The 24,458-nt window shown below is 38.4% G+C and overlaps 1 protein-coding gene across 2 annotated transcripts; it reads right to left on the reverse strand.

Annotated features, from left to right (window-relative positions):
• Window positions 1–3,361: 3,361 nt before the first annotated feature.
• Window positions 3,362–11,166, reverse strand: LOC105263165 (odorant receptor 94a-like). 2 transcript variants are annotated; one of them, XM_011299198.1, is made up of 12 exons: window positions 10,551–11,166; window positions 10,268–10,487; window positions 10,096–10,205; window positions 9,941–10,040; window positions 9,767–9,877; window positions 9,544–9,699; window positions 5,239–5,384; window positions 4,974–5,136; window positions 4,584–4,837; window positions 4,099–4,312; window positions 3,771–4,034; window positions 3,362–3,445 (listed from the first exon to the last, which is right to left on the reverse strand). In XM_011299198.1, the coding sequence occupies exons 1-7, from the start codon at window positions 11,042–11,044 to the stop codon at window positions 5,334–5,336; spliced, it is 1,242 nt and encodes a 413-aa protein (XP_011297500.1). In that variant the 5' UTR covers window positions 11,045–11,166; the 3' UTR covers window positions 3,362–3,445; window positions 3,771–4,034; window positions 4,099–4,312; window positions 4,584–4,837; window positions 4,974–5,136; window positions 5,239–5,333. The 2 variants fall into 2 exon arrangements, with proteins under 2 accessions (XP_011297500.1, XP_011297501.1); XM_011299199.1 differs by lacking the exons at window positions 3,362–3,445; window positions 3,771–4,034; window positions 4,099–4,312; ... (1 more) ...; window positions 4,974–5,136; window positions 5,239–5,384 and having other exon boundaries at window positions 9,586–9,699; window positions 9,751–9,877.
• Window positions 11,167–24,458: the final 13,292 nt, after the last annotated feature.

Genomic DNA, 24,458 nt, shown 5'->3' on the forward strand with positions numbered 1-24,458 from the left:
CGCAGTCCTTCTTTAAATTTCAATACATGTTTTTCATCAAGCCGTTCCATAGCGCGGAAAAGAACCGATTGCAAACTAGTCTTTTTCTGGGATTGTTTTCTCCGTAAATTTTTATTGAGTAGCTTTGGTACAGCAATGGAGATTCTGAAAATCTAAATCTCTGTTGACACTGGCTCCATTATTGACAATGCAATTCATTTGTTTGACATAGTTCATTATTAAGCAGAAGATAATGGCGAGTTCTCAGCTAATAGATTAATTAGGATTAGTGTCAGAGCAACATATATTTAATGGGCCATGGATCATCAAGAACATCTTACCGACTTTCCCGGAAATTTTTTTCTTACCATGCAATGAACTATTTTTCTTGGCAAAGGGCTTAGATTATTTGACTCGATAATTTCAGTATCTGGTTATTCATCCACTGGTAAAATTGAAGGAAGAGGAGAATAAAGTCTTTTGTGAGAATTCCACATTAACAGAAAATTTGGTAAATGTCTGGAACAGGTCTACCAAGAAATAATAAACCGAATTTCGGGTTTGAAGTGACGGGCTCTTTAACATCGCCGCGTCCCCGCCGTGGCCCTGCGTAACGCAAGGAGTATAAAAAAATGCGCGTAACTTCTGTTCTAATTGTTTCCGGAGACTCATTCTCAATGATTCGGAAGCACGAAGAAAAAAGCCTTAAATCTAGATACGCGCCGAAAAAATCGGATCGGTGGACTAGATAATGGGTAATAAAAAGGTATATATTTAACGAACAATTTTTTCACCGTAATACCATACTATAGTTCATTTATTGGAATCACTGCTTGCCATCACTGCTCTCATAAGTTTGCAAAAATGGATATATTGATTCCAATTTCTGTGTTCAAGCTGTCTTATACACTGAGAAAAAATTCTACCACAAATTAGCGTGCTATTCACCAACCCATGGGACCAAACGTGGTCAACAAAAAATTCGAATGACCCACCCGAAAAATTCGGATGTGGCACCCTAATTTTTGAAGCACTTACGCTACTTTTCTGTGAGACTCCTTTAAAAATTGGGGCGCCACATCCGAATTTTCCGTTGACCACGGTTTGGTCCCATGGGTTGGTGAATAGCACACTAATTTTTGAATGGACTCACACGAAATAATGATGTATTTTTCTCTCCGTGTATATCACGTACAGTGTTCAAAATCGTCCCATAATATGTCGATTGAAATTTGTGTTGAAAATTTGTATGTAAACGATAGCGTGTCCTTGTGAATGGTTGTTTGTGTGTGAAATTATCCCCCCTTTTTTTTATATTTCGGCCCTTTCTGCCCTGTTCTGGGCTATTTGACCCTATCCCATCCTATCCATGCGGCGTGCATCCTACACTGTACTGTATTCACTCTTCTATAGAACATAGGAGTGACATGGGAAACCACAAGAAAAACCATGTCGGTACAAACGGTTGCTCTATTAGCAACCTTCGGACCACCGGTGCCTGAAAAATTCGATTCAACGGGGAATCAAACTCACAACTTTCAGAATACTAGGCTCGCATCTAGCCACTGAGCTACCGACGTCGGTGAAATTATCCCTTTGATGAATTGTTCATGTAATTTATTTGTCCTATAATGAGATCTGGCTTCAACTGTTCCGTAATAAACTGGAGTAATGAATTCCTGTGTTCATTTAAGGTAGAATCTTACTATATTGATGGATGACTAATTGTGATAACCATCGACAGAAATGAGGCTGAGACAAAGACAAGTTAATAGAATCCTAGTTTGAAGAGAACTTCAACAGTGATTCATAAGAATTCTTTAGAGAAAGTTGTAGGTTTTTCTAACAACATTTCTGGTCTTTTATCAATATATTATAAATATTGTGAATCTACTGTGAAGAATCTCAAAATTCTGAAAGCAATTCTTCTCTGCACTCACAATCATCAGCTGCAGATGCTTTTTAAAACTTTTGCTCTGGTTCTTTTAAGTACATTGGAATGCTGCATTCCCCATCAACTGAGCCCGAGGAATAACTTTATACATATACAATATTTCCCAGCGTTTTGATGTGACCATTTGTGCTGATGCTTATCGCCTCAGTTAGATTATTGGTAAATTTGCAGTAACTAGCAGGCTGGATCAGCTGGAGGGAGGTGTGTACTAGACATTTGACGATGTCAACCGTATTAGAATTTATGATTTCCTGAAAGCTTCATCCATTAGGAAATACTGATATACTTGGATATTGATCTTCATATAGTGTCACCTTTTTAAGGCTTAAAAGGCATATGCAAATATTAGCACCTGTGACGACCATCAAACAGAACAGTATTGGACTGAAGATTTTTTTCAGCTTCAGAGACAATCTAGACACGGCCGGATCATTAGTATTAGCTCTAATAAATGTAATTTTTAATATTTGCATTAGCTTCGCCACCTATTTTTTTTTTAAGAAAAAAGCGAAAATGTTCTAATTTTCGCAGGTATCCGAACAACAAACTGAATTCCAGAGGATGGAAAACGTAAGGGTTGGTGGCAGGTTCGAAACTCTCGAAAGTTAACGCCTGAAATCTGTTCACACTTATTCCTCACTGTTCATTCATTGGAGACGACTTATCACGACATACTCATTCCCACTCGTACGTCATCTTTCATTGGCGCACATGTACTGTCCTGTGCACGAAATTTCTCATGGAAAATGTACATGGCGTCAATTCTGCGCCGTATCTTAATTTACTTCAAGACAAGATCTTTCAAAATTTGTCATACCTGAGAAGTTCAGAGCCTGACTGACTTATCAGTAATACCAAGAAATTTCATATGAATGTGTTGTGTTTAAACATGCTAAGGTACTTCTATAAAATTTCAGGAGCAATCTTCTAACAGTATAATCTTGCGGATTAATAATCTGTGATGGAAGACATATTGTCCCATGTGTGCAAGTGTGCGTTCTGACTCTTGTTAAGATAAATAGAAATGTTACATTGTACAGTACTGAGACTTACGTAACTGACATGACACGTATTTCACTGAAATTTTGAAAAAATCAGGGGTGAGCGAGCTAATTTCAATATTTATCAACGCGAGTCTTTTCTTACCATAACAGACGACTGTGTCGTTGGCCGATGATATCCAGCTGTAGGCTCACAGAAGAATTAGTAGAAGGGGACTGGCCGGTGAAGACGATTTCCATGAGATTGCTCCTTAGGATCTAGTAGATTAGGATTGTCACCTGAACAAGGATCACGGATTGGTTGGTGCATGGCATCATACCTGATACTGTAGAAACAAATAAGTTGCCACTTGAAGAAAGACCATGTCAGCACCAGTTCGCCATGCAGCTACATTGATAAATAGTAGTCATTCGACTGTACTACATGCCCAGTATCATGCAAATGTATTCGTCGCAAAAAGATATGTCGCTGGATAGGTAGTTTGACTCAAGTGTCATTCTCGGCATTGAGCTAGAGGGAAAAATATTAAAATGGAAAATTCTGATAAGGTGTATTTTTTCCTAAATTGAACATATAAAAATGGCCGAATGGTAAAGCTGCCTCCCAGAAAAATAACAAAGGCACTATAGATCTTCGTCAGTGACTAGGCACTTCTAGCCTTTTTAACTACATCGTCTTCAATAACGTAGGTCAGCTGTTTATTCCATAATTCATATACCTGACTCATCAAATGCAGTAATTCGTGTCTTGAAAAATACAGGACAAATCGTTGAATCATAACGACTACACTACTGATGACTACAGTGCATATTTCCATCGTCACAAAAATGTCTACCTTGCAGAAGTGCAGAACACTGTATATTTCACCCGAGAGAATTTGAATTTGAGGGACTATGCCAAAGATGTAGTAGATTTCTCTGAGATCGGAAACTCTTCGTTTGGATTTTGAGAAAATTGAGTCCACACCGATTATACCAGCCAGACGCAGGGCAATCCGGCAGACATGGAATAGTTTCCCAAAATCGGAGGAGTCAGTGCGTTTATTGATTCATGGGAATGTTTTCTCCTCAACAATTTCCTCGAACTGGAAATCCTTCAACTGATTTCATCCCGATTAAAACGTTGTATCGAGCAGGGAATTCCACAACTGATTTTATCCCTACCTTTCGCGCATCCCTACCCTAGAGTGCATCCCCTTGGTCACTCTATGCATATGAATAATGCTCTGGTTGCGCAGAAGGAGCTCGTTATCTGTGAATCTGTAATGACATCTCAGAATAGAAGAATAGCAGCGTATTTCGATGTAATACATAATGCATATCTCAGTAATCAATAATGCAGCGGCTCTCTCCAACTGTCTTGCAATACGCTATTCACCTGCAAGTCATCGTTTAGTTGATATTGTTTTCTTGTGACCCATATTTTCCCGATGAAACTGAAACGGATCGAAAACTCTAGCCTCGACTCTAGCACATTTAAAACATGAGGGGTCGGATGACAAATGGATTAGGACAGGATTAGGAAAGGAAGAAATGGTTAAAGGTTCTGCATGTCCTGAACATTCAACATAACCCGAGGGTGACAGTGGTGCATTTCTAATGTGGAATGTTTTCTGTAATTCTGTAAATAGTTACACGTGGTATCTTACCGTGTTTTCTCATTAATTGAAAAGTTCTTTGGCCACGTGAAAAATTGATGCTACCACAGGCATTAGTTCGTGACTACCTACTTTGCAACATAGCGGCTCACAACATCGAAGCAACACAATCTGTTGTAAACTTTCCACTATCATCTAATCAGTGTACAGTGGTTATTCCGTGCTCTTTGTTCCGTTTCATTATGAGGAAAATCAGGATTCACGGGTCCTTGGAAGGCTCTGCCAGTTCGTCCACATTAATGGTTCTATTTTATCAGCATTCAAAGTGTAGACCCCAACTCACGAAGGCATAAACACACGAGAATTCATTTACGCCAGATCAATTCATATACTTTTAGAATTTATATACTTTTAGAAAATATAATGAATTCACGAATTTACCGAATCGCTATTTACTGGCGCCATGACACCATCTCCATTGAGCTTGTTAAAAGCCCCTCAATTACAGGTGAAAATGATTTCTGAACTGGTTGGTTGAACTATTTTAATGGTGGCATCGTTCGACAGAGCGCACCTTTGTTGTAAATGGGATTGCGTCGTCATTCTGGGAAGATCCACTCAGTGTATTGAGTATGTAGAATCATGAAGAAAATTTCAGTTTGCTCTCGGAAAGTGGTGAAATTATTATACTCAATAATTCCTGTACCTATTTAGCTATTCAATCAAATCAGAGCAGCGGACAGCTTCATACAGTGGTTTATGACATTTACAGATACTCTTTGTGATTATTGCTTCTTTGACTTATGATACGCTGTTAACCAGTGCGAAGAAACTTGCAGCAGTACTCCCAATCTGAAAACATTTATACATTAATTTCATATATTTCCATGATTTATATGGTTCATTCAGATGTAACCCGTATACAGTTGAAAAATTTCATAAAAAAATACAATTCTATTTCTTTGTTAATATTTAGCCAAAGCCCGACCACCCAACGGTATTCTGATCTTTTTTTATATTATACTTCATTATCTATAAAGACACGTTAATGAAAATTTCAACCCTTGAATCGGTGGGTGCCAATGAGAAATTGATTTCTGAAAACCATGCACAGCAACATGTGTTGTCGATCCGCTTATGCGAGTATTATTGTGACGGCGTGCACTTCGATCAAAGTAACTGGTACTTTAAATACTCAATCTTGTGAAAGAAAACTGATCGCGATATTTTCAAAAATACATAGATTTTATCGCCGGCAAGAAAAATTATGGTACCGGGCATAATAAGCGAGAAATTTGTGATTGATTTTTGATAGGATCTGTGTGGCCGCCATTACGATTTTAAAATATTGGCAACGTTGCTTCTACAGCTGGCTAATGTCGGCAAGGTTCATGGTAATGAAACAGTAATGGTGGGGCACTTTCAACGGCTTTCTGTACTCATTGCTTGCGCTTTGAAGTTATGAATCTTCTTTGATCGTGGATATTAGATGAAGTTTCATTTCCACTCATTTTGACACTTGGCCATTGACGTTAGAGCATACATCCTTATTCTTACCCACTTCGCACGACGTACCATTTTGATTTTAGGAGTACGACGTACTGGTATCGTACCTGTACCATATGATGACGACATTGGTATGGTATTTATGTCATAGGTGCTTGAAATCACGCCATTCTAACCTCGCTTTGGTCGATAGAATCGCGAAGAACGGATGCAATGATATAAAATAGTATACACAATACCCGCGTTATGGATTTTTTGACTTGTGGGATTGTAAAACGCGCTTTCGGCTCGTGTTACAACTCTTACAACTCTCCCACGAGCCAAAAAATCCATGACGCACTCGTTGCGTAATATACTACATAATACTCTACCTATAGTAGAGTACGTTGTACCGCTCCAAGCCATTATGAAATGTGGTACTTAAAACCCATACTAGTACGGCGTACTGGTATCGTACGCATTCGCGAAAGACGTATGTGCATATATGTAAGTATGTCGTACTGGTATCATATCCATTCGAAATGCAAGTATAGCGTACTGTTATAATACTGATGAGATAGGTATGAGCCTATTAATAAGAATACGCCATAAATGATTACTCGGGGTGGGGTTTATGCAGATTAAACTTTACACTATTCACGTTTCTTTACAACAAATATTGCTACAAAAAATAATATAGGCTTTCAACTAGTAACTAACTCGAGAGTGGGGGGTAAGGTTAACTCCCTTGCGGCTACGCGAAATCAAAAAGGGGTGACCCCAAACCTGCAAAAGGGGAGAAGTGAGGGGGGGGGGGCGACTGGAAAATTAATATATGATAAGGGGCTTAACTGACACCCAAAAGAAAATGAATTTAATGGAGGCGCACCGTTGGGGAAAAATTATATTAAGGGGCCGGGACACTCGTTGGGGCGGGGAATAAAAATGGGGCACTCCAGGGGAATGGTGTCGCAGTAATCCTCTCGGTTTTCCTCGAGGTTTCTTCTCCTTCCTTCCTTTTTCAGGCTCTCTCTAAAGATCTTCTCCAAACACCCCCTTTTTTGGGGCAGGGACTCGTGGGGTAGCGGTGGCACGGGTAATGGCTGCCAATCATCCTGATTTCTTCTTCTCCGGTTATCACCGATAATCGGAGCCAATCGGATGCACTCGTCAGTGGGTGTTCTCCTCTTAATAATGAGAGCGGGGGGCTCTGCCGATGGATGTCCTTTTCCCTTCCGGGTCACGTGGTGCGTTTCTTCGTGGGGGGTGTTCTCTCTCCCACCTATCCTCTTCTTCCTCAGCGGTGAGTGAGTGTAGGAATGAGGGGAAATGGGGACGGGGGTAAGGAATATGTGGGGATGGGTTGCCCAACGGTGACAAAAAAGAGTAACTTAAACCTAACTTAACCTACGAAAAATAGAATGGATTAATTAAGGGCACCCCAAAGGATGCGCCTGACTTCTGCGAAACAAAGCTTAAAAAGAAATATGTTTTTTAAACTATCAAATTGGAGAAAAATCTGATAATAATCGAATGATTTCTCCGATATTTGAACTGTCCACTGGTGCGGTGAATTTCTATTCAAACGTTGTCCGATTGCGAATTCCGTAAATCATACATCGATTGAGTATTAAGCATAGCCGAAAACATCCAGATGAGCTCGGTCATGAACATAAACGTCGGGTACAGTGAATTCAGAACATGGCCCGTCGTGAACGGGAATAACTTCGAATTAATGCCGAATTGAACAATCACAATGTCATCAGCATTAAGTTAGTTCCTATAGAGCTTGTGGCTCCTGAAAATGAAGATGCAATGGAGGCCCACGTAATTGCTATTCCCACACTTTCATTGCGAAACGGCTGATTTAACGACTAAGAATGAGCCTCAAGATTCAAATGTCTCTAGCACGCCAAATGATTTGAATCTCCCATGCGCGCCAAACGATGTTGATTATCCCCACTGAGCCCGAAGTGCTGAACGATTTGAATGTCTCAGACGCGCCAGAGGCACAAGACGAATCGGATGAAATTGATTTGTTTTCTCAAAAGTTGGCTACTATGTTCGTTAGAAGCAACTGTTCTATCAGCAGATGAATAAGGTTCTTGCTACACTTTGCACTCATTCTTGTTTCAAACGATTATCTATTGACTGTCGCTCAATGCTCACTACACCGCGCAATTCGACGGAACTTATATATGTAACTGGTGAGGAATATCTTCACATATGAATGCACTGAGCCATTCTGTCAATTTTTCAGCGAACTGCTAATGAGATAATTTCTGATTTTTTGCAAATGCATTTTATTACCGATGGAGCTACCTTGGACGCTCAAACTAACATTCAAATCTGCCCTATATTCAAATTTGAATAGCGAATATTCCCCATTGCAAACCAGAAATCGTCGGTGTATGGTGAGGTTCTTCAAAATCAACTGATACTCATGAATTCTTCAATTCTTTTGTCAACGATTTTTCAGAAGTAAACAATAATGGAGTTATTGTTTATAATGATAAATTATATTTCGTTTACATTCGCTTTCCCATTGCTGACGCCCCGGCTCGTGTTCTCATTGTAGTACATCTCGGTCACACTGGTGCTCATTCTTGTTCAAAATGTTGAATTAAAGGGGCCTCAATTCGAAGAATTAACGTCTTCGACGGTGAACGGTATGCAATGAGAAGAGCAGGCAATATATTATTTAACAACAGAGGGAGAAGAATAAAAAGTATAATCCTCAAGCATCTGCTGATGAGTCTATCAATTGATCGAAGAAGGACAGAAATGCGCAAAAACAACTGAATCAAATTTATGGCTGTTGTAATAGCAACCTAAAAACCAGTGGATAAAATTTATTTCGTCGTGTAGTTTGAGTTTGAGTCTCGTCGCATGCAAAATCGGAACTTGTCACTTCGGTTTTTCCAGGATCGATAGTGCTACTGCCGTGGTTAGGGACAACTAATAAATCATGATAATGAAAACTTTTTTTTCACTTTGCGTTAGTTAATTTAATGAGTGTATCAGTACTCCATCATATGCCGAGCATTTACTGTTCACTTTGTTATTCTTTTTAATTACCAGCTTTTCTCAATGGCCGTGAAATGTTTGATTCTGGGAAGAATTTCAATAAAAAACAAATGTTATTAACACTTTAGGCTATAAATAATGAAATCAGACTATCAATTGGCTGTGCCCATTGCGCTAATCCAGGCACCGATAATCGGGCTGAAGTTATCCAAAAATCGACAAAACATAGGGCCGGTCTATTTCCCAAGCTTAAGAAATGTTGGTGTTGAGGTTGGCCCCATCTATAGATCAATTCGACCATCCTACGTGATTAGTACGAACCCCACAAAGTCAAGACATCTGACCTAGTCAAGATATTGGGCACTTTTCGTGAAGATACTATACAGATTTACCATAATATTAACATTAATTTATTAATATTTGTAAAAAGAATTCTGATAAAACTTTTGGTTTTCGTACAAATTTTTTCAACGTGTCAATCGATGAACATTAAATCTACCTGCGTTAATTGATTCAAATTCACAGTGAAGAATCCCCAAATTCTGAAGGCGATCCCTTTTTGCGCATTCAAGGTCATTAGTTGTAATTGCTTCTTGAAGTTTTTGCTCTTGTTAATCCAATTGCACTGGAATGCAGCATTTCCAATCAACTCGGCCTGAGGAATTAACCTTCATTACTATATCCTGAGCGATTTCAATGTGATTACTTGTAATGAGTTTCACCGATTCATTCAAATCATTTGCGTATTTACAGTAGATGGCAGGTTGAATTAGCGTAAGAGAGGTGTGGATGAGACATTTGATAATTCCAGCGGTATTACTGCTCAAGATCTCCTGAAAGTGTTATCAATTACGAAATACGGATATGTTTGACTTTTCCTCCGCACACGACCACACCTTTTCAAGGCTCAAAACACATATGCAAATATTGGCACCTGTGACGATCATCAGACAGAACAATATTGGACTGAAAATCTGTTTTAATTTCAGGGACAGCCTAGAAAAGAACGTATTATCATCATATCCTCAAATGAACGTGATTCTGCTCTTACAGTATCAATTGACTGTGTCGCTGGCCGATGGAACTCAACTGCTGGATCAGAGAAGAATCAGTTGGGGCAAAGTCTTCGGTGATCATTTCCGTGAGACTTTTACACAGGATCTAGCAAACCAAGATTATCCTTTGAGCAAAGATCAGGGATTGATTGATAAGTAAATTGGTACCTCATACTGCAAAGACAGGTGAGTCGCCAGCTGGAGAAACACCATGTCAGCACCAGTCCACCATGCAGCTACACTGACAAACAGCAGTAGTTCAACAGTAATGCATGCTAGATATTTTCCTACTGTATCCGTTGCGAAAGGATACATCGCGGGGTAAGCGGTTTGGCTTAAGTCATACGTATCATTCTCGGTACTAGTGATAAACTGGATGAAAATTGAGCTGCAGGAAAAACTTTATTATGAAAAATTCCAATTAGGTGTTTTGTTAATAAGTTGAACGTACAAGAACGGTCGGAGCGTGAAGCTACTCCCCAGAAAAACAACCAAGGCAGCGTAGACCTTCGTCAAGGATTGGGCTTTTCTAGCCTTTTTGACTATATTGTTTTCAATACTCATTAATTGTTTGTCCCATAGTTCGCATACCTGACTGATCAAATTCAGTAATTCCCGCCTGGACAAGTACATGATAAAACCCTGGGTTATGACGACTAGACTGCTGAGGATGACAGTGCATATCTCCAACCCTACGTAGATGTCGGTTCTCCAGCAATGAACAAAGCTGCGAACTTCACACGACGTACTGAGAATCGGAGGTAGTATTCCGACAACGTAGTAAATTCCTCTCAGATCAGAAACTCTTCTTTCAGATTTTGAAAACATCGAATCCACGCCGATGATACCGGCTAAGCGCAGGGCAACACGACAAACATTGAATAGTTTCTCGAAATAAACGGAGTCGTTATTTGTATTGACTGAAGTCTGTTTTCTTCTCCCCATGATCTATTGCTGTAATAGGTCAGTTTTGATAAATTTTTCTATGGAAATTGTCCTCAAGATTTGCTGATCACCGATCGTCGGTGTCAGGAAATTGAGTGAAGGTGATGCCATTACGCTCATAGCATGCGATGTTCAAGGGGGAATCCCTCAACTGATATAATTTCTAGCTTATCACGCATTTCCCTCAGATATTCGACGCACATGAATGATGAATTAGTAGGGTGGGAGGGACTCGTTAATCCATGAATCTGTAATGAGCTCTCGGAAGGGAAATAAGCAGCAAAGTTCTCCGCAATACATAATATATTACTTAGTAGTGAATAATTCGGCGGTGAATTGCCACTGAATCGAGGAGCGATAGTCCGCTGCATTCGATCATTCAGTCAAGTTCCTTTAATGTAGTTCTAAAAGCACTAGCGGTAGTTGCAAGCGGTGAACCGGGTTGAGTCGAACGAAGTAAATTAAACGGAATTGAATAACTGCTGTGAATTTGTGCAAACTTATTAATTAATTTTATTTGATTTTGGATAAACTGTTGGTAGTAATAGGTTCACCGCTTGCAGTTGTTTTTTTTCAACGTCTATATTATTTTCTCAAATTTGCGTGGGTTGTTTGAGTTTATTCGATCTTATGGTAATCTGCAATGGGTGGTATAGATTAGAGAAGTACTGAGTAATATGAAATGTTTTTATTTAGAATTAATTTATTATTTATTTTTGTCTGAATTATTATCTGTATCTTGAATTGTGTCATTTACTGTTTACTAATATTGGATAATAATATAAATTAAATTGTTGATTCTGAGTATCTCTGTTGCTGTTTTTAGTTGGGAAAGCTAGGTCCACTTTGCATTCTCTTCAAATTATTATTCTTTCGTTTATGCCGACATAGCTCGTTTGGAAGTAGAGTTGTAACTGGCCACCTATTGAATATGGTCTTTAGTTTGAGGTTAATGCTGTTAACCTAGAAGACATAAAAGCTTAAGATAGAAATAAATAAAAAATGTATTACAGAAACCATTCAAATCCTCCTTATTAAGAAAATCGTTGCCACTGTCGGTGAGACGATGATTTTAGCTCTTTAAGCCCTCTATTCTTTGGTCGCAAATACACACGTTGCACCATTTCAGAGCTAATGAAAATAACTTTATAGTGGTTATTTTTCAATTCCTATATTTCGGTCGATATGGATGTTATGACATTTTTAAACATCACAATGGATGTAAACTTTGTCACGTTACGCTCGCAGATTTTTGGTAAATAATTTTTTCAGCATTTCAACTAATGATACGCAACGTGTATCCTTATCATGAAAGCAGAGATATGTAAATGAAGTTCGCCTGAGTCGAAACTCGTAAGACTGATTCCTTATTGGTCAACTCGAATCCGAAGTCGAAATTCGAATTCGGCGCACGGAGTGCGCAGTAGATCTCGTGTAATATTATTCGGAAGCTAGCAAATTTCATTTCAGCATTCTTTTTATCATGTTCCGATTTCTGAACATTTAAAGACGAAAATGACATGTCCTGTATCCCACGCAGAAATTGTCACTTGCATACAGTTGTTATAATGGTCACTTGCATGGCGTAACCTTGACATTAGGTTGCAAGTTTACGATATATTCGGGTGAACGTAGTTCGGGTAACGTTAGTAACCTTAAGATCGGTTTCTGCAGTAGCTTTCTAAATATTTTATAATATTTTATAGAATATCCTAAAATGTGGCATGCGCAATATTTTATCAATATAGAAATGAAAATATACACATATCTTCCGATGGATCTTTTGATACGACTGAGTCCAAATGAGTTGAGGCATGCAGTTCACCCTTAAACCAAGGTTATTTCATTGCATCGCCATGCACTTACTAGCGCGGATGATGACGACTTACCAAATGATGTACCGACAATATTGTCTGTTTTGCCTATTGAAGATTATATCCAGTCCACGTAGACGGGTAGTTCGAACTTTGCATATGCGCGGCAGGGATAGGCTTGTGTTGAGGTAACAGAACATTGTAGAGACAATCTTGCATATGCAAGGAAAGATTAGGGTTATATTAAGCTAATGCATCAAACCAGTTGCTACTTTACAGATTCAGAATAGAAATAGGGTGGTCGCAACCTTGCATTTTTCAATCTGACAAGATCTGCCTTATCTCAATATTCAAACTTGCAGAACTCACAGATATTTCTATCTAAGTCAGACTACGAGTTAGATCACATTTTTTTTCGAAAATTACGTCATCGCGGCCGGCCACAATGACATAGAATAACATCATAGCCACGGCAAAAAAAGTGATTCTGACTCATGTGCGTTATATCCTCGCGTTCGGCTCAGAGTATAAAGCCGCATTCGTCAGATTCACTTTTTCTGGACTAGGCGTGAAAAATACTATTATTCGAAGAAAAAATATTCAGTCGAGAAATGATGCATTTATTCTAAAGATAATAATAATTCACTCCTAGGAAACGTGGAATTCCTCAAATCAAATCTAGCTGAGTGAGTTTACTCACAAGTTTTTTTTTTCAACTCCAAAAAATTTCAATATTGAAATTACTTGAGTTGGTTTGCCTTGTTTATTTATTACTCATCATTTTTTGGAAAAGTACAAAATCTTTTGACAAAAGTGTGTTTTCTCTGTGGGAAATATTGATTACTTGGAAATTTTGAAGTACGGGTTTCTTCATACATGTAAGGCGTATAGTCGTTCCGAGAAGCGCTCGCAAAAATTGAGATATTTTAACTGGAAATGTGCAATCTTCCTCTCATGATACTAACGTTTATACTGAATATTACCAAAGAAGTAACTTCGGTTTTGTTCGGCTCGACTGGTGGGGAACACGGCCACAAGTGGGGATTTCGGAGAGTGGGGGTTATGGCCGAGATTACTCCTCTGACAATATTCACTATAGTATTGAATTGGGGCTCAATCAAATCATTAGTAGCGGAGAAATTCACCTGTCTAATATATGTGATAACTTCAAAATGACACCACCCATATAGCTTTACTTTCTCAAAATTATTTTTTTCTCGATGTTCTTTATCAAAACTAATCGTTCATTGTCATTTCTATAGCACAATTTGAATCCCAGGTTTTCATATATTTTAGGCTAACAAGATTGAATCCAAACTATAGATCATGTTAGATAGATACAGTCCATGTGGTTTTTTCTCCGATATTAATCCTTCCTATTTTCAATAAAAACGCAATTACATACGTTATACCCTCGAGAGACAATTTCAGTACAATGATGAACTCATTTTCTAGAAAAATTGACTTAAATCGTTTTACCTCTAAACTACTGAATTAGCTTCGTTCATGGTCTGTACGACATCAACTACTCACGTCAGTGGTTGAAACTTTATTCTCATCTAAAGGTTTTCACAAAATATCGTCTTGTTACTTTTTATGATGGGCTTTTGGGCGTGGACCGAATCATGAGAGATTGTTTATCAACGCAAAAAATCTCGCCGCATTTGCTGCAATCTGCGAATGACTATGTAGTCATTTTACTGATTTATATTATTCTGGTGATCGCACCTGTGTCAGCTGTGTCAGGTCAACGTTGAAAAATCCGAAGGTCCGAAAGTTTAGACCTTTCTGCGCACACATGGCCACGAGTCGCACTGATTTTTGGAAATTTTGGGACTGACCCACCCAAGCGCATTCATATGCTGCAGTTGTCGTTTCCTCAACCTAGAAGAATCCATAAGTTAGCTCGAAAACTACGGGAATAAATTAATGTTACACGACACAAATGGAGAGAAATGCTCAATAATTATTATGAATCTCTTCATAACACGGGAACGTAAATAAGTCGTTAAAGAACATTTTCCGGAATCGGTCCAGAACGTTCGGTAATTTCTGTCTAAATTTTCAGTGAATAATTACGATACCATCACGTAACTTTTCTTTGTAACTTCCGTAATGGTTAAGGGAACTAAAGTTCCATCCTTTTTATTAAAAATGCCTCTCCTTTCAATGAAAACCCATAAGAAAAATCGTGTATATATGAACTATATGGGGCATTCCATGTCAACCCGTGAAATTTCAACCCTCATGGTTTCAGATTTATTTGCAAATTCATCGTTATGAAATTTTTATATTTTTTAATTTCTTCAACTAAAAACTGTCTTTTTTTGACTCAATAATTTTTTGTGTAACTCACATCACTGCACCCCGTAAATGAGGTCTCAAAAAAAAAGTTGAAAATTCGATTGAAGCAAAACGGTTGATTAAAAATTAAAAAGAAAAAGTATGTGGTATTATATTTACGTGGTGAGTAAATGAATCATATATACGTGTTTATGTATATGGATACGTATCTTAGCGAAAGAGCACATATAAATCACATACAATTATTTGCACATATATATATATATTTGAATATTCACCAACTACACAATAATTTATAAAATATATCCGTCGAGCACTTTAAACACTGAGTTTCAACGTCTTGACTAAGAGTAAATTCTCAATTCAAAACTCAATTCTTTCAATTCCCCATGAAATGGTAATTAAAGATATGAATCAGTCTTTGCTGACTGTATTATTATAGATCCAATCTTCTTTTCATTCGTCTTTTAAAATAATTTTGACTGTCTTGATTCGCTCCTCAATACTTTAAACCGATTGGCTCTTCTTTCATCTTTATTTCAGTGTCTCATTCTTTCTCAAAGAATTTGTAACTTTGTATTTTTCAGAAACATCTTGGACATCAATCGTGAGAAGGGAAGAAAGTAAGTACATGGTCCAGGACGTCAAAGGTTAAAGGTCGATTGCAAATGTAAAAAGAAAGAGATCTGAACAATGTCAATTGACAATCAGGAGATTCATCTATTTGCGAAGCTTCCTATGCCGCTCGAAACCTGCTAGTGTAAAACTTCTGCGAGAAGCATGTATCAAGTCAGGAAGAGCACAATTAAATAACACCATAAATAATTAAATAAATATATGATGTACGACGACGAATGAATGAATGAAGTATATTCTTATATAATTGTAGACCCCCTTTTGGATTGAACCCGGTGTATCGCATATATTATGAGTGTATTCACTCATTTTCTTCTAGGCACGAAAATAAAACATCTTGTCTAATAACATTTTTCGTTGGTGAATGCTTTGAATAGTTGAACAACCTTGCATATTTTAAACCCGAAATTCAATAAATTTTAGTGATGTATGAAAAATTGAGATTTGATGAAAAAATTGACCAGTGCAATGATGATGACTTTAGTGAAATTCGTTTATTTTAGTGGAGAAATTACTCAAAATTTTCTGGGTGGCCATTAATGTTCAACATTGTCGAACAATTTTGAACTGTATGGGGCGATTCTAAATTTTCAATGCCATAAATACATGAACTTTTGAGAACGCCCGGCGAGATTCATCGACGTTTTTAATTCTGAGGTCCATTCTTGTAGAAAATGTAGAAAATACCAATGATATTTAGAGTCCCATTCTACGCGAATTCTGTCGGTAAATCTGAAAATTTTGTCGCCTTTAGGCCTACAATTTTCGTGGCTTCAATAAAAGCGTCAAGACTTTTTAGCCATTAAATTTAAGGAACGAGAGACCGTACCGCGTGCCAGCGCGCCTCTATTAAACGATTTCTGTACAGGAGTTACGACTTTGTAATCTCCCGTCACTTTAAGCGGACGAACAAGGAATCGTGGCTTCATGATTTCGAGATTTTCGAGATAATCGATTGTGTCAAACGTGTCCCTTTTAGAATAGGATATTTTCAACAGGGAACGAATCGACAAGATTATATGAGATACATAAGCAGTGTTGCCATATAATCACTAAAGGTTAGATTAACAAAAGTTAAGTGGTAAATTAAGGAATAATTAGAAATAAATGAAGAATGGTTCACAATATTTGATCAAAGAAATTACCAAAAAAAACCTATTTAACAATGAATAATCGGAGAAAGAGATTACTTGCCGAGAGAAAGAGATCGTTTGAAAAAAGTTGCTAGCTTGAAGAACGTACTTGGATAAATATATCCTTAATAAAACTTCTTTCTTTCAGCATATACCCTTTCGGGCGTTTACGCGACACGCATCCTGAAGTTGATATCCACTATTCTTATCAGAGAAAAATTATTCTCAACTGACGAGATGACGTAATTCTTAGCGACATGAACACTGAGAAATCTTCTCAGCTGAGACAACGACTTTTTTATGTGTTCGAGAAAAAATCTATCTTCATAAAAAAACATTAACAAAAAATCAGATATCGTACACGAAAATACTGCAGATACTTACTCTCTCAACGAGTTCATCAGCATATATGCAGTAAATGGCTGGTTGAATCATCGTAACGGCAGTATGTACAACACATTTGTTGACCTCTGCATAATTCCGGTGAGCAAGTGCCTGAAATTAACAGCAATATAATACATAAAGAAAAAAAGAGTTTTTTTCAGAAGTGCGTCTTTACTTATATCATACTCAAAATTCATACTCAAAAATGTCGGAGACAAACAATATCTTGCACTCAAAGAAAAACCTTTTGTAGAGGGATTCAGTATACTGAATTGACAACAAAAAAAGCGCGTTCTCGGAATAAGTCGAGTAGTTTTTACATTGAAACGTTTTTGATTTGAGAAAAGAAAGCTTCTGAGTAAATTTACTCAGCAGAACTCGGTTTGAAGAATGATATTTAGTATAAATAAATTACCACCATCTTGGGAACAAACGCATAATTTTTTGACAGAAGTTTGTCTTTTCTCAGAGTAGGATATAATTGTCCGTTAATTTTCGTCTCATGACTGAATTGATACAGGTAGAGATGTGCTTGTCGAAAAACTCCTGATATTTTGGAAAAGCTCTGAATCACTTGGCTAATGTTTTTTCTATCTGGGTACAAAATATCGGTATGTTGGAAATTTTTGAGTATGAGTCTCTTAATGTAAGTAAAGACGTACTGCTTAATAAAGTTTTTCCAAACTGGTGCGTAGCGTCCAGATAATTGCGGTTCCCAGGCCGTGTGCCTGTAAAAATTTTGTTCAAGCCACGTTATGGAAAACATATCATCCGCCCACATGTGTGTGTGTGGATGTCGATGTCGCGAGTGAAGACGAATGATCTGTTTTTCATCTCTAAATCTTACAATAATTATTTGGGTAACTGTTCTCAATACCATCCCCCAACATTTTCCGGACTTATCATGTACGAATTAGGCTCCACCTTTTGAATTTATGCACCTCAAGATACCACATCTTGTATAATGTATGCTTGCGTAGGTGTATGAGACATACACTTCCTTTCCGTTGAATAGGATTTTACAATGAATTGTGAAATAGGTGTTTCTAGCAGCCAGGCTGCGTTTTTTTTCTTAAATTCCTCCCAAACTCCTCATCTAAATGGTCAATGCGTTATGATTCTCATCCCCCTGGTTGTGGTGGAAAAAATCACAAAAACACCCTCAAAAAACGGTTTTTCCGAAATAACTTAAAAACGGCTCAAGATACGAGGTAAGAGGTAATAAATATAATTGTACATCATGAAATTCGATACAAAAAAAGTTCTCAGCATTTCACCCTTATTTCGCATTATTCACCCCTCAGAATTATTGAAAGGCTCGGAGTGGGAACAAAATTGACAAAATATCATCAAAACTTCAACTTCAGCCATCTTTCCTGCATCCCCAATTTTTCTCACCCCGCTTGAAATTAATTTCCCCGAACTTCTAACCTAAAGTCAAAATCAACTTCTTATCTAATCAGTGAAATTTTTATTTTTTTTTCTTAAATTCTTTCTACAGGATTCTTAACATTTTTTGTTCGAAACTTTTTTTTGTATCGATCACGAATATTAGGTAAAATTCGATTTTCGATTTCTACCCCCCCAAGAAGGCTCGGATCGAGAACCCCAGCAAGAGATTTCGCAGTTGAATTGGTTATCGAAAGTTCTCCAAACAAGAGATGATAATATTTATGACATTTGAAATAAGGATTAGTGAGTTTCAAATAAAGTCATTTTCTTAAAATGTTTTGTTCTTTTTAGTATCAAAATGGATGCTGATGTGGTCTGCCATCTCTATTTGGAGTAGATGAAAGAATCTACAAAAACAGTGACACTAGGTGAAATTTATCTAGAAAAATTAATTGGAAAGATCAGAGGAGATGACTTTTGGCAGAAATAGGAAGAGGGAGAATGTATACGGGTACACGATGTATGTACGAAGAAATATTCAGCGAAACCTGAAAAACCAACACCAACAGAGAAACTACGCTCAGAATCCCATAGTGGCACACCATTGTCAACCTCACAGCCGGAGTCCTGTGAAATAGAAATTTCTGCTCCATCGAGGCCTTCCATCTCACAAACAGAAGCATGTACTTCTCAATCATCGACACAAACTCAAATATTTATTAGCGAGTTCAATTTTCAAGATCTTTGTTTTCTTTGTGGCCAATCCCTATATCCCTATCATGAAGAGATCCGACAGGTACGGGACTACTTATTGAAGAATAGGTTAGTAACAATTGTCAAAACCAGGGACGATAAACTTGCTGATGAAGTTACTAGTAGATTGCGAGGAATTTTCTCACTTGTCGATGTGAAAGAGGCCTATCATAATTCTGTGATAACAGATTCAAGATCTTGACATCAATCGGTATGTTCCTGATCCTCAGAATGAACAAGCATTTCGCAACCTCACCGCTTACATCGAAAACTCTCCCAATTTGGATTTTAAGTTGAAAGAATTGTGCGATGTCATGGGCGATGATTCGATGACTGATACAGTATTATTGAGAGAATTAAACGAGAAGTATGGAGATCACATTTTTATCGGTCGTCATCCGGGAAGGTCAACAAAAATATTTTATAAACGATTCGATATGATAAAAATATGTAATGACTGGTTTACCCATGATGGAAATGTTACTGATCATCAACAAACAATCATTCTTAACATAGCAGTCGATATACTCCGCGAGATAATTCTAAGTGCAACCTTCAATACTCAATTATATTCTCCACCGGTTCAATTTCTGGAGACTGTCTCAACACTCATTCCGTCAAATCTTCAGGGTTTCCTCGGCAGGTTATTGTCTAAAGGCGATCCGGATAAAGAAGCTGCAAAACGAGGTGTCAGAGATTCCATCGCCCATGCTATTGTTTCTGCACGTCGCCCAAGGACGTTTATATCAAATTTGCAATTGGCAATTGGTAGATATATTTATAGAAAAACCGGCTCAAAATTAGTCACCGATACATTAAGCAAATTAGGTTTGTGTGCTTCCTATCATGAGATAAAACTTTTGGAGGTGAGCAGTATCATGGATCCTGAGAAGATGAATATTGAGGGGAATTGTTTTGAACAGTTCGTTGTCTATAACACAGATCATAATGTGGAGACACTAGATGGGCCTGAAACATTTAATTGCATGAGAAGAATCGCTGTATACACTCTAGAAGACAACATTTCATCTGAAGGAGGTGTGAAGAAATTGCATAAAATGCCTGCGGCTGAAGTAATAGCCTCTCAGAGAAGAATTCTTTTTGTTCCATATGGATTTCCTAATCAAAATTAAATCAATGACTTTACGCATCTGCTCATTACAAATCTGCTCCTTCTCTCGTGTACGTCGGTGTGGCTGTCGCGCTCAAGTGTGAGTGATTCCCCTTCGAGCCAGAAGGAGGCGGGATCAAGTTCCACGTTCGACCATGGGCGCGAGAGAGAAGGCATAGTATTTCTCTCCCACTCTCTCGCATCACTCCGCGGCAATGTTTTTAGCGTTATCTTATAAACAATTGGGTTTTTGGGATTTTTCCGTCTATTATTATTTGCTGAAAATTGAATTTGCAACTAAATAATCTCATGCAAAAATCACATGAGCCCAATTGTTTATTTAATATTAGCAATAAACAGTTTGATGGTTTTTAAACATTATAAAAAAACGATGGGCCCTACGACATTTTTCCATCAGATAGTTTTTGTTGCAAATTCGATTTGCGACAAAAAATAATCGATGGAAAAATCCTATTCTTTCTGAATTTCTTGTGGAAATGGTGCGTTTTACTCCCATGGAATACGCGGATATGGTGGCCATTTATGGTGCTACGGGTGGAAATGGTGCGGAAGCTGGCCGTATTTATGCGTTTCAGAAATGCCTTTCAACGGCTGAGGGAGCGTAACATCCTCCCAAGGCACGGCGAAGGGCGTCCAGGATGTGCGGATCGGGTACATCTGGAAGAGGCGATTCTCCAGAGTGTCGAAGTGTCTCCGGAGCTGTCGGTCCGGGGAATTGCGTTATCTTTAGGCGCTGCCACTTCGACGGTGCACCGGGTGATGAGGGTGGAGGGTTTAAAACCCTGGAAACTTACTCCGGTGCAGGAGCTAAAGCCAGAAGACCTGCCGAATCGTGTGAACTTCTGCCAATGGCTCCTTCACAGAAGCCGCGATCCAGGATTTATGCGCAACGTATGGTGGACTGACGAGAAGATTCTCGTAAGAATGGGGATTATCAACCAGCACAATGAGCATCATTGGGCTTTTGAAAATCCCCGTCTTACGAAAGAAACGAATTTCCAGTTTCTTGGGAACAGCATGAATACCTGGGGAGGGATCATTGGTGACGAAGTTCACATTCATCACCTTCCAGGACGTCTCGACGTAAGTATTTTTTATTTAGTTACAATAAGGATTTTTTTTATATTTAAATTTTATTTGTTTATGTTTCAGAGTGGCAATTACTTGGGATTTCTCCGAGATCGCCTGATAACTGTCGTCGGGGACGGTCCTGCGGACAATGCTGTCTCGTCCCAACACGACGGAGCTCCAGCCCATACGTCTGTTGCCGTAGTCGACCAACTGGACAAGTGGTTCCCAGATCGCTGGATCGGGAACAGGAGCGACCGGGACAGGGGTCAACGCCGACAACCACCAGTTGCGTGGCCTCCGCGTTCTCCAGATCTCACTCCGCTGGATTTTTTCTTGTGGGGGACTCTGGACGCGCGGATTTACGAGCACTATCCAGCGACTCAGGAGGAAGTGGTAGTAGCTCTGCTGCACGCTGCTATTGCAGCCATCACCCTTGAAGAGCTTGAAGGCATGAGGAGGAATCTCCTGAAGAGGGCCAGGCTCTGCCTTACAATATTGATGCAGGTGGAGGACACGTCGAAAACCTGCTATAGGAAATGCCTCCCTCTTTCCAACCTTCTCCGGATGGACACACCAAAATCGGCCCTCTTCAGGGCCACCAAGTCATTTCAAACGTGGATCCATTTCCTTTTCCCTGCCTTCCAGTCATTCGGAATTTTCTCCGAATATTACACTCTCCTTCAATTATTTAATAAACAATAGGGTTTCGGGGATTTTTCCATCGATTATTTTTTGTTGCAAATCGAATTTGCAACAAAAACCATCTAATGGGAAAATGTCGTAGGGCCCATCGTTTTTTTTATAACGTTTAAAAATCATCAAACTGAATTTAAGACTTTTGAATTTTTGAATTTGAACTTATTAGCGGATGTCTCATATTGGTTGCGCAGCTTATTGAATAAGCACGCAATTCAGAGGTAAAGTCTGAAACTTGATGGTTTTCACAGAGCTTTGACAGTTTTAAGACATTGATTCGTATTTCTGTTTTTTTTTTTATTGAATTTGCATTTAACGGATCCGCCTATATTTTCAAATCAAGTCAATCGGAATATCAACGCTATTGATATTTAATTTGACCCATCCTAGTAAATCCAGTTGAGAGTCCGACTATCGAAATGTTCCACGTCTTGACAGTAAGTTAAGAGTTTGTCGATGGTTGAGGTGACAGGGTGAATGCGTGGTGGGGGCTACACTCAACTGTCAACAGCCGATGATGGTTTATTTTTGTGTATCATTGGCAGTTGAATCTATGTGATGGTCAATTGAGAGTTGGATGATGAGTCAAAATGTTCCACGATTTGACGGTAAGTTGAGAGTTTATTAATAGTTGGGGTAACTACGTTCAACATATCAACTGCCGATGATAGACAAAAATCTTGTAAATGAAAAAATGCAAGAGATGATTTTTTAATCGAAATCGTACAAGCATTACCCCAACGTTACCCAGGGTTCGCGACGGGGATGCATTTGGTTGAATCCCATAAAGATCATGTTTGATCGGATCTCCACGTTCAATTAGTTGAGACCGACTCTAATTTCGTTGTGATCCCTTTTAGTTACGTTGTTGATTGCCGTCTGGTCCAGGTATCGAATGAATTTTATCAAAAGATGATATCGATCACAGTTACCCCTATTTGTCAGCGAAGAGGCGTGAATTTAAGCCAAATTTTACCTCCTGAAGGTTTATAATGCATATGCAGATGTTAGCGCTTGTCACCAGCATGAGGACCAGTAATATGGGGCTGAATATTCGATGGAATTTCTTGGACAATCTGAAAAGCAGAAAATTATGGTCTGTACCAATTACCGGCGAAGTATCTCACAGCAATAAATGGGTGTGCCGTTTGCCGATAGAATCCAATTGGTGAATCAACGCGTTATTACTCGCTGTAGATGAACCATTTTGAGTTGCGAGCGTCATAAGTTCATCGTTCAGTATCTGGTACATGGACGAGATAATTAACTATTATTCTATTATTGTACTGAGAAACTTAGTTACTTCCTGATTTTTAGAAAAAATTCCTTTTTTTTTGGTAATGAAAATCAATCAGGAAGAGATCCTCCGAATAAATTCCTTCCTCCTTCATATGCAAAGGAATTCAGAAGGCCAGTAATTAGTAGACTGGAATTAACGTAATTATGCCAAAAGTAAAGGGTAATTTTTGGTAGTCAGTGATTGACTTAAATTTTCAGAAGAACATTAATTTATTTTACGTAAGATAATTAAAATCTTGAGAATTTTTAAAATTGCAGGAATTTTTTCAGCGTATGAGAGATTTTTTTTGTCTGAATAATTTGATGTGGTACTTGATATTGCAGAGACAAATGCGTCGCTAATTGTAGAAAAACCATGTCGGCAGCTATCCACCATGCACCTACGCTGATAAATATGAGAAATTCTACGGAAATACATATGACGTATTTATTCAAGCTGTCGATTCGGAATGGGTAGATTGCGGGGTAGGCTGTTTGGCTCAAGTCATACGTCTCATTCTTGCTGGTTACGATGTGTCCTAGTAGCAGACTGCGTTAAGAATCTTGTCAATACTAGGAATTATCTCACGTGGGATTTATTACGCACCATTTGGAAGAGTGGCGAATTCTCTTCAAAACGATATATAGATATGCTCTATCACTTTTTCACATGGTGCGTGATAAATCCCACGTGAAATAATTTCCTTCAAATTACTGGAGATTGTTTCCATTTTTCATGTGACACTCAAAAAATAACACTGTTTGCCATTTATCGATGCGTTAGACTTGACCAGCGAGGACATGTCATTCGTCAATTTGTG

Source organism: Fopius arisanus, unplaced genomic scaffold (genome assembly GCF_000806365.1).
Source record: "Fopius arisanus strain USDA-PBARC FA_bdor unplaced genomic scaffold, ASM80636v1 scaffold00013, whole genome shotgun sequence".
In the NCBI taxonomy this organism is placed as follows: Eukaryota; Metazoa; Arthropoda; class Insecta; order Hymenoptera; family Braconidae; genus Fopius; species Fopius arisanus.